We start from the raw sequence: 14,776 nt of genomic DNA on the forward strand, positions 1-14,776 counted from the left end.
GAAAGAACCAGCCCAGACATAATGGACTGAATGGCCTTGTATTGCATCCTTGTTGAGAGACAGAGAGTCATACAGTGTGGAAAGAGGCTTTTCGGCCCAACTTCCCCATGCCGACCAATACGCCCCATCTTCACTAGTCCCATTTCCCACTAGTCACATGGCGTTGGCCCATTTCCCTCTAAACTGGTCCTATCCCTGTACACCTGTCTAAATATTTCTTAAACGTTATGATAATGCAGTCCTAGCCTGCACAACCTCTCCCTATAGGAGGCCTTCGAGTCCTGGCAACATTCTTGAAAATCTTCTCTGCACCCTTTCCAGCTTCCGGTTTTGGACACTGATGCATAGTTTTCTTGAACTAAGGCTTTCCAGTACTAATCCCTTAGTTGGAGGAGTTCCCGGAAGAGTTGATGGAAATTTGCAGAGAATGTTGCCCTCATATATAAAACTATGAGAGGCATAGCTGGGGTAGACAGCCATAACCTTTTTCCCAGCGTGGAAATGTCCATATCTAGAGGACATAGCTATAAAGTGAGAGGGACAAACTTTAAAGGAGATGCATGTGGCAAGTTTTTTTACACAGAGAGTGGTGGGGGCATGGAACGCACTGCTGGAAGTGGTAGTGGAAGCAGATGTGATGGTGGCTTTTAGGAGTCTTTTAGATAGCCGCATGAAAGTGCATGGGATAGTGCATGAATCACGTGCAGGCAGATGAGATTAGTCTAGCTGGGCGTCATGGTCAATACAGTATTGTGGGCAGAAGAGCCTGTTCCTGTGCTGTACTGTTCCATCCACGTTATCAATGTGTGGGGCCATGGGGTTGCTCCGTGAGCCGACCTGGGTTCAATGGGCAGAATGGCCTCCCTAGATACATATTGACCGTTAAATATCTTTTCTCCTTTGCAGTGAAAAATTTGACCGACAGTCTGCCGGGGTTGGTCCAGAAACTAAAGGATTTGAGCCTTATACAACCTGTCAACAATATCTCCAAAAATATCGACCGTATCCGGGAACTTATTGACCAGGCTCGAGAAGCTGCAAACAAAGTGAGCATTAGAAGACTAACTCAGTAACGTCAAAGACACTTCTGTCTATACCTGGACTCAGACATCTATTGGAAATATCTCTCTAATTACTGATAAATACAATTGTATGTTTAATAAATCTCTGGTAACATAGAAGATAGACTCAAACTCTAAACCTGTCCTTTCCATGTACCTGTCCATGTCTTTTAATTGTTATTGTACCTCCCTTAACTACTTACTCTGTCAGCCCGTTCCATGCACCCACCACCCTCTGTGTGAAAATCTTACCCCTCGGGTTCCTATTAAATCTTTCCCCTCTATCATTAAACATATGGCCTCTGGTTCCTGATTCTCCTTCTCTGGATAAAAGACATGCATTCACCCTATCCCCCTCATGATTTTATGCACTTCTTTAAGTTCACCCCTCAACCCCCTGACTCCAAGTATTAAAGTCTTAGTTAGCTCAACCTCTCTCTATAGCTCAGGCCCTCAGGGCCTGGCAACATACTCGTGAATCTTCCTGCACACAGTTTAATAGCATCTGTTCTGTGCCAGGTATAATTAGGTGACCAAACCTGAACACAATACTCCATGTGCAGACTCACTAATGCCTTGTACAACTAGTCAGATACGTGTACAGCACAGAAATAGGCCTTTGGGCCTATCACCTTCATGCAGTCCCATCGCCCCTAGCCTAACAACATCCTTTCTGTAATAGGGTGACCAAAACCGAACACAATACACTAAATGTGTCCCCATCAACATCTTGCACAACTGTAAGATAACATCCCAACTTCGACAAAAGATAGACACAAAATGCCGGAGTAACTCAGCGGGGCAGGCAGCGTCTCTGGATAGAAGGAATGGGTGATGTTTCGGGTTGAGACCCTTCTTCAGACTGAGAGTAAGGGAAAGGGAAACGGGAGGTATAGACGGTGATTAAGAGAGATATAGAACAAATGAATGAAAGTTATGCAAAAGGTAACGATGATCAAAGAGAAGTGGCCTATGCTTTGGGTGTCCTGGGCCAAGAGGTCGCTGTGGAAACACAATGGTCTTTCCGTAACCGAGCCTATTGCTGAAATATTTTCTCTCTCTTATGTTGTAGATAAACGTGGCGATGAAATTCAATGGTGACTCTGGGGTAGAGGTACGACTCCCCGATAACCTGGACTCCATGAAGGCTTATAATTCCCTCCTCCTGTACCTGAAACGGCCAGATGTTTCACGAGGGGACAACAGGAGACGGAAACGACAGCAATCCAAAGACATGTTCGTCTTGTACCTGGGGCACAGGAATGTAAGTAATCTCAGAACACTCTCAACACAGGAGAGTGTCCAGAGGAGGTTTACGAGAATGATCCCCGGGGATGATTGGGTTAACGTATGATGAGCGTTTGACGGATCTGGGCCTGTACTCACTGGAGTTTAGAAGGATGAGGGGGAACCTCATTGAAACTTGGAAGTTTCAAAGAGGTGAAAGGCCTGGATAGAGTGGATGTGGAGATGATGCTTCCAATAGTGGGAGAGTCTAGGACCATAGGGCACAGCCGCAGAATTAAAGGACGTACCTTTAGAATGGAGATGAGGCGGAATTTCTTGAGCCAGAGGGTGGTGAATCTGTGGAATTCGTTGCCACAGACAGCTGAGGAGGCCAAGTCATCGGGTATTTTTAAAGCGGAAATTGACAGGTACTTGATTAGTGAGAATGTCAAAGGTTATGGGGAGAGGGCAAGAGAATGGGTTTGAGAGAAAAAGATAGATCAGCCATGATTGAATGGCAGAGTAGACTCAATGGGCCAAATGGCCTAATTCTGCTCCTATGACATGAAGATAAACAGGAACAGGCCCTTCGGCCCACACTGTTCATGCTGAACATAATGCCAAGTTAATCTGATCTCTTCTGCCTGAACATGAGCTATACCCCTCCATTCCCTGCACTGACCCCTACGTGTGTGTGTGTGTATATAGTGTATACATACAGGTGAGGATTGTTCTTGGCATCATGATCGGCACAGACATTGTGCGCCAAAGGACCTACTCCTGTGCTGTATTGTTCTGTTCTATCTAAATATCACTATTGTATCTGCCTTCACCATCACCCGTGGCAGTGCGTTCCATACACTCACCACCCTCTGTGTAAAAAATTCTTGCCCCACACATCTCCTTTAAACTTTGCCCCCTCACCTTAAAGCTATGCCCTCTAGTTTTTGATATTTCCACTCCGAGACAAAGGTTCTGTGTCTACCTTACGTTGGCTGAGTAGATCTGGTAAAGGTTTAGGTTTTTAACATCTGATAAATAATTTCCCTTTAAACCCCAGACCTCCAAGGATTACCTGGGGATGTTGCTGGTGAATGAGAAGTTGGTGACCATCTACAAACTGGGGGCCAAGGTTGAACGGATCCTCTCAGACAGAGTGGTCAGCATCAAAAGCTTCGACCACATCAAGTTCGAGAGGTAACACATGCTCTTGACTACTTCGAAATCTTTGTGCAGTTGCTATTTGTTGTATTCGTTATGGGGAGAAGGCCGGAGAAAGGGGTTGAGGGAGAGATAGAACAACCATGACTGAATGGCGGAGTAAATTTGATGGACAGAATGGCCTAATCCTGATCTTATGAACTCTTTATTTTTCACACACTGTCAATGGTTCAATGCTACCTTATTGTCACATGTACCGAGGAACAGTGAATGCTTTGTTTTGCATGCAACCCTGTAAAATCACACAGCAGACCTCACCACGATTCTGGCGCCAACAAAGTTACAAAAGTTCACTGCACGGTTTTATCTTGCAGCGGTGACCAGAGTCTGTCGGGTGGCCGCTGGTCCACAGACAGCCCCCACCAGCTCCCCCCTCCTTTCTCAGCGGTCTACTCGCTGCTTGAGAGAGAGGGAGACAGACATCCAGCCCACATTTACACCGTGCCAGAAGGGCCATGACCATGCAGGGCTACCACAGTGCAGGAGGGTGGGATCCATCTTGGTGGGTGGTCTGCCATCCCCACTTTCCCATCCACTCCCAACACATGAGGGGCAATTTAGCTACAAACGTAAACTTCTTTGGGGTGCAGGAGGAAACCAGAGCACCATGGCACAGGGCAGCACAGTGGCACAGCGGCAGCAGTTCAATCCTGACTACGGCTGCTGTCTGTGCGGAGTTTTCATGTTTTCCCTTTATCGGACACAACACCGTGTGGGTTTCCTCCGGGTGCTCCGGTTTCTTCCTATGTTCCAAAGACGTGCTTATTTGTCAATTAATTGGCTTCTATAAATTGTTCATTGTCCCTAGTGTGTGTAGGATAGTGCTAGTGAACCGAATGATCACTGGTCGGTGCAGAATCGGTAGGTTGAACAGCCAGTTTCCACGCTGTATCTCCAGATTTTAAAGTCACCCGGAGGAAAGCCACGTGGTCACAGGGAGAACGTACAAACTCCAGCACCCGAGGTCAGGATTGAGCCCTGATGCTGGGACAGTGGCTCTGCCAAACACAGTGGGCCAAACGTGTGCTGTAAAGCCACCGTGATTCTCTCTATCCTTGGGGGCTCACGTAAGCTCGATCAAACTTCCGCGAAGACTGGTGCTGGAGAGGCAGGTTCCAGAGAAACATAGAAAATAGGTGCAGGAATAGGCCATTCGAGCCAGCACCACCATTCAATATGATCATGGCTGATCATCCAAAATCAGCCCCCCATTCCTGCTTTTTCCCAGCAGAAAGACCAAGCAGTGAACTCCGCAGGAGGGTGGCTGATTCACACACGCGGGCTTTGCAATTCACACTGACCTCTTCTCTTGCAGGATCATGCAGTACGGTGCGTTGAACTACAGTCTGGTCAGCCTCGCCCGCGGCAAGCTCGAAGATAGCCGTACCTACGTCGCCAACACGGGCGGAAACGACCTGCTGCTCAACCTGGACCCAAAAGATGCTGTCTTCTACGTGGGAGGATTCCCCCAATCCTTTACGGTAAAACCTTTACTCGTCATGGCCTCTTAACTAAGGATTCTGCCCTTATCATTTGTGTAGTCACAAGGAACTGCAGGTGCAGACTTACAAAAGAAGACCCAAAGTGTTGGAGTAACTCAGCGGGTCAGGCAGCGTCACCGGAGAGTGTGGATAGTTGACGTTTTCGGTCGGGTCCCTTCTTCAGACTGAATCTTTTGAGTTGCAATCCTTTTTCACACTCAAGAAAAGGTCCTGACCGGAACATCATTTATCCATGTTCTCCAGAGATACTCCAGCTCTTTGCGTCTTGTCATTTGGGTGGTCGAAGCAGATATAAGAGTGGCAATTACGAGTCTTTTAGATATGTACATTGATATGCAGGGATGGAGGGATATGGATCAGCTACGGGCAGAGATTTGTGCCATAACTACGGAATAGATATTGTGGGGCCGAATCCATGTCCTCCAGGGATGCTGCCTGAGTTACTCCAACACTTTGTGTCCATGTGTCTCATTTCCTTTTACCTGAAGATTAAATCATGTGATAGACCTTCTTTCTGCAGCTTTCTCAGCCCCTCCTGCTTCATAGATCATAGAACATGGAACAGTACAGCACAGGAACGGGCCCTTTGGCCCACAATGTTGGTGCCAAACACGATGCCACGTTAAACTGACCTCCTCAGCCTGTACATGATCCACATCCCTCCATTCCCTGCACTTCCATGTGTCTATCGCATCTGCCTCCATCATCACTCCTGGCCCCCACCACTTTCTGCGTAAAAAAACTTGGCACGCACATCTCCTTTAAATATTCCCCATCTCACCTTGTAGCTATGCCCTCTGGTGTTGGACATATCCATCCTGGCAAAAAGGTTCATGATTTTATGCACCTCTATCTCACCCTATCAAACCTCTCCCTGTGCCTCTTGTCCCGCCAACATCCCCGTAAATCTTCTCTGCACCTTTCCAGCTTAAACGTTTGTTTTAATTGTAAACATCTTTTCTTGTCGTCTAGCCTCCTGCAGAATTAGATCATTCCAAATATGAAGGTTGTATTGAACTTGGCATTCTGAATGAGAAACTAATCAGCCTGTACAACTTTGAGGAAGCCTTCAACATCAACACTTCAAATGACAGACCCTGTGAAAGGTATGTTCTTTGTTAACGCTGCTTGGAACAGGCTTAAAGTAAATAGCATTATTTCAGGAGAGATGTTCTAGGTTTAGATTTAGGTTTATTATTGCAGTATCCCAATTATTATCGAGATACCGTGAAAAGTCTTGTTTTTCATGTCATCCCATCAGAGCAGATAATATTATACATAAATACAATCGTCAAAAGTCAATTCCAATAGATAGAGCAAAGGGGAAGATACAGAGTGCAGAATATGGTTCTCAGCATTGTAGTGCATCAGTTCCAGACAAAGTCCAATGTCCGCAATGGGGTGGAGGTGAATCGGACAGTACCCTACCTTATGGAAGGACCGTTCACAAGCCTGATAACAGAGGGGAAGAAGCTGTTCCTGAGTCTGGTGGTGCGCGCTTTCAAGCTTCTGTACCTTCTGCCGGAGGGAGTGGGGAAAGAGGAAGTGACCGGTGTGGAAAAGGTCTTAAGTCCTTCAGAGTGAGAATTAAAATTGGGCCGTTGTTAGTTGACTACATTCGCTGTTATCCATGTTCTGTTATAATCAGAGTTTAATCTGTTAACTAACAGTTTGTTTCCTTTACAGGTATAAGCCAAACAAGGAACCAGGAAGTGACGCTTTCTATTTTGATGGCACTGGATATGCCTTAATAAATCTGACCATTGTTGGGCAAAGATTAATAATCGAACAAACCATTCAAACCTCCAATAAAGATGCGGTGCTGCTATACTTTGAGAAATCGGTAAAATAATTTGGTTTATCTTTCTCTTGCTTCAGAGGGTTAACATGATAGATTCACACAGTGCCGAAACAGGCCCTTCGACCCATCAAGTCCGTGCTGCCCTTTAACCAGAAAGCAAAGTGCCGGAGGAACTCAGCAAGACATGCAGATGCTGCCTGACCCCCCAGAGTTCTGCAGGAGGGTTCCAACTCAAAAGGTCACCTATTCCTTTTCTCCAGAGATGCTGCCTGACCCGCTGAGTTCCTCCAGCACTTTGTTATTTCCTCCAGATCCCAGCCTCTGCAGTTTGTTAAGGCTCTGAGCTGTAGCTAACCGTTTACACTGAGTCACTTTGAATGTATTATCAGATGCACAGCTACGGTGAGGTGCAGGTACAATGACAATCTTGCTTGCAGTAGCATCACAGGCACATAGACTCAGGCCACACCGACAGAAATAAATCATACATAAATTACACAGAAATTCTGCAAGACTCTGCACATGACTTTGCAAAAATAAGATATTATGTAAACCACAATTGGAAAACAAGCGCATGGTAGTTCAAAAGGTGGCCCGTAGTGTTCTGTTGCCAAGTTAGGATTCGGCTTGTGCTGGTCAGTTTAAGAAGCTGATGGTTGAAGGAAAGTAGCTGTTCCTGAACTGATGGTGTGGGACTTCAGGCTCGAAGGGCCGAATGGCCTACTCCTGCACCTATTTTCTATGTTTCTATGTTTCTATGAATATAGATCACGGAACACTGAAGGAGCAGGCCCTTTGGCCCACAATCTTCCCGTCAAACATGATGCCAAATTAAATTAATCTCCTCTTCCTGCACGTAATCCATATTCCTCCATTCGCTGCGAATCCACGTGACTGTCTAAACACCTTGTAAATGCTACTATCATATCTGACTCCACCACTACCCCTGGCAACATGTTCCAGGCCCCCACCACTCCCTGTTGAAAAAAAACTTGCCCCACACATTTCCTTTAAATTCAGCTTGAAGCGATGCCCTCCAGCCTTTGATGTTTCCAGGCTGGGAAAAGGGTTCTGACTGTCTACCCTATCTATGCCTCTCATAATTTCATTTACTTCTATCAGATCTCCCCTCAGCCTCTGACATTCTAGAGAAACCAACCCAAGGTTTCTGTGCCTCCTGCCTGTTGTAATGTCACACTGTGTAGGTAATCCTACATTGATCCACTTTTATACTCCCCACATTCCCTTCGGCATCTCTGGAGGACATGGATAGATGATGTTTCAAATCAGGACTGAAGAACATACAGCGTAGTTTCTGTATCAAAGCTGCACATTAAAGATAAGATGTCAGATACTATTAGTTCCTAAAATTTGAGGAAGATCAAATAACTTCAGAGTTATTCTTCTCAAACAAGACTTCTTTCCTGACTTGCCTAAGTTTGAAAACGTTGTGTTTTCATGTACTGCTTATCTTCCTTAATATCATTTCCACCTATGGAGTCTGAAGGGTCCCGACCCGAAACATTGCCTGTCCATTTCCCTCCCTAGATGCTGCCTGACCCACTGAGTTCCTCAGGCACTTTGTGTTTTGTTCAGGTTTCCCCTCAGATTCCTTGTTCCCTTGGTTTATAGCAAGTTATTGTTCAATGAGTTCCCCGGGTGGTCCCACCAGCATGTTGGACAGGGCAGTACAGTAGCTCAGCAGTAGAGTTGGTGCCTTACATCACCAGAGACCCGGGTTCGATCCTAACTACAGGTGCTATCTGTACAGAGTTTGCACGTTCTCCCTGTGACTGCGTGGGTTTCCTCCGGGAGTTCCAGGTTCCTCCCACATTCCAAAGATGTGCAGGTTTGTAGGTTAATTGGCTTCTGTAAATTGTCCCTAGTGTGTAGAATAGAAGTAGTGTGAACGTGTGATCATTGGTCGGCGTGGGCTGAACATAGAGACAAGGAACTGCAGATTCTGGTTTATACCAAAGATATATACAAAGTGCTGAAGTAACTTGTTGGAGTTGGAGTCGTTGGAATGTCAACCACAAAGTGCTGGAGTAATTGAGCCTGAAGGAGGGTCCCGACCTGAAGCGTCACCCATCCTTTTTGTCCATAGATGTTGCCTGACCCGCTGAGTTACTCCAGCACTTTGTATCTATCTTTGGTGGGCTGAAGGGCCTGTGTCCACGCTGCATCTCTAAACTAAAGTAAACTAAACTAGGTGGCCGGATCCTGACATAGATGCTGCCTGCCCTCCCGCATGAATCCGTCTTATTGTTTAAGGATGTGGTTTATAACCCGCTCTTCCATTGATTGCAGGATTCAACCTGTGCTCTGACCCTCGAGGGGGGGAGGTTGGTGTTCAGGTACAACATCAAGTCAAATGTAAACCAGCCCATCATCTCGGACAAAGAACTGGACATCATCGAAGAGAAAATTGTAATTACATTTCATTGTTTTTCTTCTGAATACTGTATGTGGAAAAGATGTAAACACTACAGTAGTTTACTTTATACTTGTTATCTTATTTCCATACCAATGTACCAAAAATATGGTATACCTAGTGCATACTGTACATATTTATTCACAAAATGCTGGTGTAACTCAGCAGGTCAGGCAGCATCTCAGGAGAGAAGGAATGGGTAACGTTTCGGGTCGAGACCCTTCCTCAGACTGATGTCAGGGGGGCGGGACAAAGGAAGGATATAGGTGGAGACAGGAAGATAGACGGAGAACCGGGAAGGGGGAGGGGAAGAGAGGGACAGAGGAACTATCTAAAGTTGGAGAAGTCAATGTTCATACCGCTGGGCTGCAAGCTGCCCAAGCGAAATATCAGGTATGAACATTGACTTCTCCAACTTTAGATAGTTCCTCTGTCCCTCTCTCCCCCTCCCCTTCCCAGTTCTCCCACTGTCTTCCTGTCTCCACCTATATCCTTCCTTTGACTCGCCCCCCTGACATCAGTCTGAAGAAGGGTCTCGACCCAAAACGTCACCCATTCCTTCTCAACTGAGATGCTGTCTGACCTGCTGAGTTACTCCAGCATTTTGTCGATTTATACCAGCATCTGCAGTTATTTTCCTACGCATACTGTACATATACTCTTCTGTACATGCACTGTACATACACATTTAACTACTGGACTGTATATTATAGCATGTACTGTCCCAAGGAACATGGCATTGTTTATAGTATGGAATACTATATATAGTGTAGTAGCGTATTCACTATTGTATACAATATATAGTATATTTAATAGCAAATATAATATATGTACATGTAGTTCTGTAACACAATAGTTGCATTAAGAAATCTTGAGTTATAGAAAATCCTGTTCAAAAAATAATTGGTGTCAATGGGGAAAAAGGGGGTTAGGAGTTAGAGTTTCAACCTTGCAATATCAAAGTTATTTTTCCCGTATGATTTTCAAAAATACAGATTTTTTAGTAACTATAGGTTTACCTTTGTTACTGCAAGCTAAAAATACCCAAGGCTGCATGGTACATTGTTTAACAGAGTATCATTTGCACAAGTGTTAATCGAAGCGATCGTTTGTCAATTTCAAAGGTCTCCCATGGTGAAACTGGCAGACTATCATCATATCATCATATCATATCATATATCTACAGCCGGAAACAGGCCTTTTCGGCCCTCCAAGTCCGTGCCGCCCAGTGATCCCCGTACATTAACACTATCCTACACCCACTAGGGACAATTTTTACATTTACCCAGCCAATTAACCTACATACCTGTACGTCTTTGGAGTGTGGGAGGAAACCGAAGATCTCGGAGAAAACCCACGCAGGTCACGGGGAGAACGTACAAACTCCTTACAGTGCAGCACCCGTAGTCAGGATCGAACCTGTGTCTCCGGCGCTGCATTCGCTGTAAAGCAGCAACTCTACCGCTGCGCTACCGTGCCGCCAGTTTTTAAGATAAGATGGTGTCTTATTACTGCAGGGTTACATGGAAACAGTTTATTCCCAAGACTATATTTTTTAACATGACAGCTTTTTCCCTGCTTGTCAATTTCCAACTCTTCAGTCATAAGGTAAAAGGAATAGGCGTAGAATTATGCCATTTGGCCCATCAAGTCTACTCCGCCATTCAATCATGGCTGATCTATCCCTCGTAACCCCATTCTCTTGCCTTCTTCCAATAACCTCTGACACCTGTACTAATCAAGAATTCTGCACTAATTCAGCAATTCTCTAATTTCCATCAAAATCGTGTTTTCACCGATTCGGCCTGCATAATACAAATAATGTTCCTTAATTAATAAATTGCATTATATCCAATTCACATTATGGGAATATTCATTATACCAGAACTACATGTAGTGAATATAGTTTTGTATATTGCATATAACATTGTATACAGTACTAAATATAGTACTACATATAATATTTTATATACATAGTTTATAACACATTGTGTCAAAAAATTAGATGCCATCAAATAGAAGTACTTATATTTTGTTGATTTTCTTCCAAATAAAAATATGCAATTAAATTATATTATTTATCTTAAATTAGCAGCAACAATGTTATTAAAGATAGAATAAATAAACATGAATATTTGCTCGTTGGAAGTACAAAAACATGTAATATGTATTTAATATTTTTAGCTTATGGATTTCCAGAAAGTGAAGTACATTCATTAAATCTTTAAAACAATTGAACCTGACGATTATTTTTCAATCCCGTTTAACGTCAGATCAAGCTGCAGATGGTGAAATTGAAAGACCACCAAAAGAGGATTGTTGTGAGAGTCGGGAGTGAAACTTTAATCGACAGCCAAATCAGTTTGAAAGAAATCAATTTCTCCAATTATTACCTGGGAGGATTCCCGTTACACATTAAAGAAAGGTACGTCATGATTTTTTTTGCTTTGAAAGTTGGATGCAAGACAAAAAAGAATCCTTCCCAACAAATTTTTCTTACAGCAGTTGTATTGCAGTAAAGAAAATGGCCCCTCAATTTCTGCTGCGTTTGGCCTGGGCGCCTGCAACAGATTGCTGGGACCTTCAGAGACTGGTTTAACCACTGCATGGACACTGAGGTTCAGTTGGTGGCTGTGTCCCTGGGCTCTCATTTAGAGATTAGTAAAATAGACCATGCCTTCCGTAAGAATGCCTGCTCACACTGAAGCAGGAGAGAAGGCTCCATAAGATCAGGTAGACTGGAGTTCACAGAGGCAGGAAGTGGGAAGGGTTTCGAATGGTCAGAGACCTGACAACTAAAGGTACAGACACTGAAGCTTTATTGTACTGGTTTATTATTGTCACATGTACTGAGCTACAGTAAGAAACTGTGTGCTACCCAGACAAATCACACTGTACATGAGTACAATCACACTAACAGGTAAGTCTTACTGTAGGTGAGAGGGGAAAGATTTAAGTGGAGCAACCTTTTCATTCAGAGAGTGGTGGGTATATGGAATAAGCTGCCGGAGGAGGTAGTTGAGGCAGATACTTTATACAACATTTAAATGACATTTGGACAGATTGATAGATGGGAAAGGTTTAGAGGGATATTGGTCAAACATGGGCAAGTGGGATTAGTATAGATGGGACATGTTGGTTGGTGTGGGCCGAAGGGCCTGTTTCCTTGCAGTATGACTCCATGACTGCAACTAAAATAGGAGTGTGTGAAGGACTGGTTGGCTCGAAGAGTGTTCAGCTGAAGTCTAGGTATGGATGGAATGAGTTGGCCTGTAATTCCTCCTGACATCTTTTAATGCAGCTTAAACATGCCGGTGAAATCATCACTGCGCGCCTGTGTGAAAAACCCGAAGGCAAACTCCAACAACAAGGATCTATCCAGGGAGTTCACAGTCGGCGTCAGTAAGGGGTGCTCACAGGATCTCTTGGTAAGTTTCCAACCGCATTGGCGTTCATTCTCAATCATATTATAAGTTTCTCATTTAATTTAAAGGGCGGCACGGTGGCGCAGCAGTAGAGCTGCTGCCTTACCGTGCCAGAGATCTGGGTCCATTCCCGGCTACGGGTGCTGGCTGTGTGTAGTTTGCACGTTCCCTCTGTGACCACGTGGGTTTCCTTCCATATCCCGTAGACTTGCGGGTTTGTAGATTAAATGGCCCTCGGCCCTCTCTACACACTACAGCAGTGTGTAGAGAGAGGATGCGAAAGCAGGATAACATAGAATTAGTGTGAACGGGTGATTGGTGGTCGGGGTGTGCTTAGCGTGCTGAAGGGCCTGTTTTCGCTTTGTATCTCTAAACTAAATGAAAATTTGGACAGGTACTGGCAACGGAATAATGAAATTCTTAGTTACTACAGCTCTGCAGGCCTGTAAACGCAATCACTCACAGATAAACATTACGTTGATGTTGTTCGAGGTGTCCTGGGCCATGAATGGTGGTGTTGTGCCTTGCCTCTGCTCCTTGCCAATATCAGCATTTCTCCCGTTCTCATTCTCAGGAATGAGTGGGTTCACAATAGACAATAGACAATAGAAAATAGGTGCAGGAGAAGGCCATTCGGCCCTTCGACCCAGCACCGCCATTCAATGTTATCATGGCTGATCATTCTCAATCAGTACCCCGTTCCTGCCTTCTCCCCATACCCCCTGACTCCGCTATCCTTAAGAGCTCTATCTAGATCTCTCTTGAATGTATTCAGAGAATTGGCCTCCACTGCCTTCTGAGGCAGAGAATTCCACAGATTCACAACTCTCTGACTAAAAAAGTTTTTCCTCATCTCTGTTCTAAATGGCCTACCCCTTATTCTTAAACTGTGGCCCCTGGTTCTGGACTCCCCCAACATTGGGAACATGTTTCCTGCCTCTAACGTGTCCAAACCCTTAATAATTTTATATGTTTCGATAAGATCCCCTCTCATCCTTCTAAATTCCATGGAAACAAACCTAGTCGCTCCAGTCTTTCAACATATGACAGTCCCGCCATTCCGGGAATTAACCTAGTAAACCTACGCTGCACGCCCTCAATAGCAAGAATATCCTTCCTCAAATTTGGAGACCAAAACTGCACACAGTACTCCAGGTGCGGTCTCACTATGATGAGAGTTTGACAGCACTGGGCCTCTACTCTTTGGAGTTTAGAAGGATGAGGGGGGAGCCTCATTGAAACTAACCGAATAATGAAAGGCCTGGCTAGAGTGGATGTGGAAAGGATGTTTTCACGAGTGGGAGAGTCTAGAACCAGAGGTCATAGCCTCAGAATAAAAGGACGTTCCTGTAGGAAGATGAGGAGGAATTTCTTTAGTCAGAGGGTGGTGAATCTGTGGAATTCATTGTCACAGATGGCTGTGGAGGCCTTGTCAATGGATATTTTGAAGGTGAAGATTGATAGATTCTTGATTAGTACGGGTGTCAAGGGTTATGGGGAGAAGGCAGGAGAATGGGGTTGAGAGGGAAAGATAGATCAGCCATGATTGAATGCTAGCCAGTAAACCCGATGGGCCAAATGGCCTAATTTTGCTCCTATCACTGATGACCTTTTGTTTCTTCCCATCAGATGGTCCGAACTGCTCACTTCGCCGGCAAGGGGCTTCTGGGCCTGAACGCCACCAACTTCACATTCCCAGATAACTTCCACGTTGGCTTCGGTTTCTCCACAAGCCAGCTCGATGCCCTTCTCTTCTCCTACGAAAAGGTGAATGCTTCTTCCTTCCTCCAGGAGCCATTAACAATGCCGGCAATCCCAGTCCTGCAATCAAACACCCCCCGAACTTCCCGAAGAACATACATTCGTCCTGGGTGATGGCGAGTAGAATTGTTGCCTCACAGCGCCAGAGATTTGGATTCGATCCTGACTACGGGTGCCGTCTGATCGGAGTTTGTACGTTCTCCTGGTGCCTGTGTGGGTTTTCTCCGGGTGCTCCAGTTTTCTCCCACACTCCAAAGACGTACAGGTTTGCGGGTTAATTGGCTTAGTTAAAACTGGAAATTGTCCCTAGTGTGCAGGATAATGTTAATGTATGGGGATCGCTG

At 45.0% G+C, this 14,776-nt stretch overlaps 1 protein-coding gene across 1 annotated transcript in view; it reads left to right on the forward strand.

Moving 5' to 3' along the window:
* Positions 1 to 14,776, forward strand: part of lama3 (laminin, alpha 3) — a 195,125-nt gene that overhangs the window by 163,962 nt on the left and 16,387 nt on the right. Inside the window, 10 exon segments of the mRNA XM_078397982.1 lie at positions 907 to 1,046; positions 2,134 to 2,325; positions 3,349 to 3,485; positions 4,825 to 4,990; positions 5,984 to 6,117; positions 6,698 to 6,854; positions 9,123 to 9,242; positions 11,520 to 11,671; positions 12,548 to 12,674; positions 14,301 to 14,438. Of these exon segments, the coding sequence (XP_078254108.1) occupies positions 907 to 1,046; positions 2,134 to 2,325; positions 3,349 to 3,485; positions 4,825 to 4,990; positions 5,984 to 6,117; positions 6,698 to 6,854; positions 9,123 to 9,242; positions 11,520 to 11,671; positions 12,548 to 12,674; positions 14,301 to 14,438 (1,463 nt within the window).

The sequence above is a fragment of the Rhinoraja longicauda genome, chromosome 4 (genome assembly GCF_053455715.1).
Source record: "Rhinoraja longicauda isolate Sanriku21f chromosome 4, sRhiLon1.1, whole genome shotgun sequence".
NCBI classification, from domain to species: Eukaryota; Metazoa; Chordata; class Chondrichthyes; order Rajiformes; family Arhynchobatidae; genus Rhinoraja; species Rhinoraja longicauda.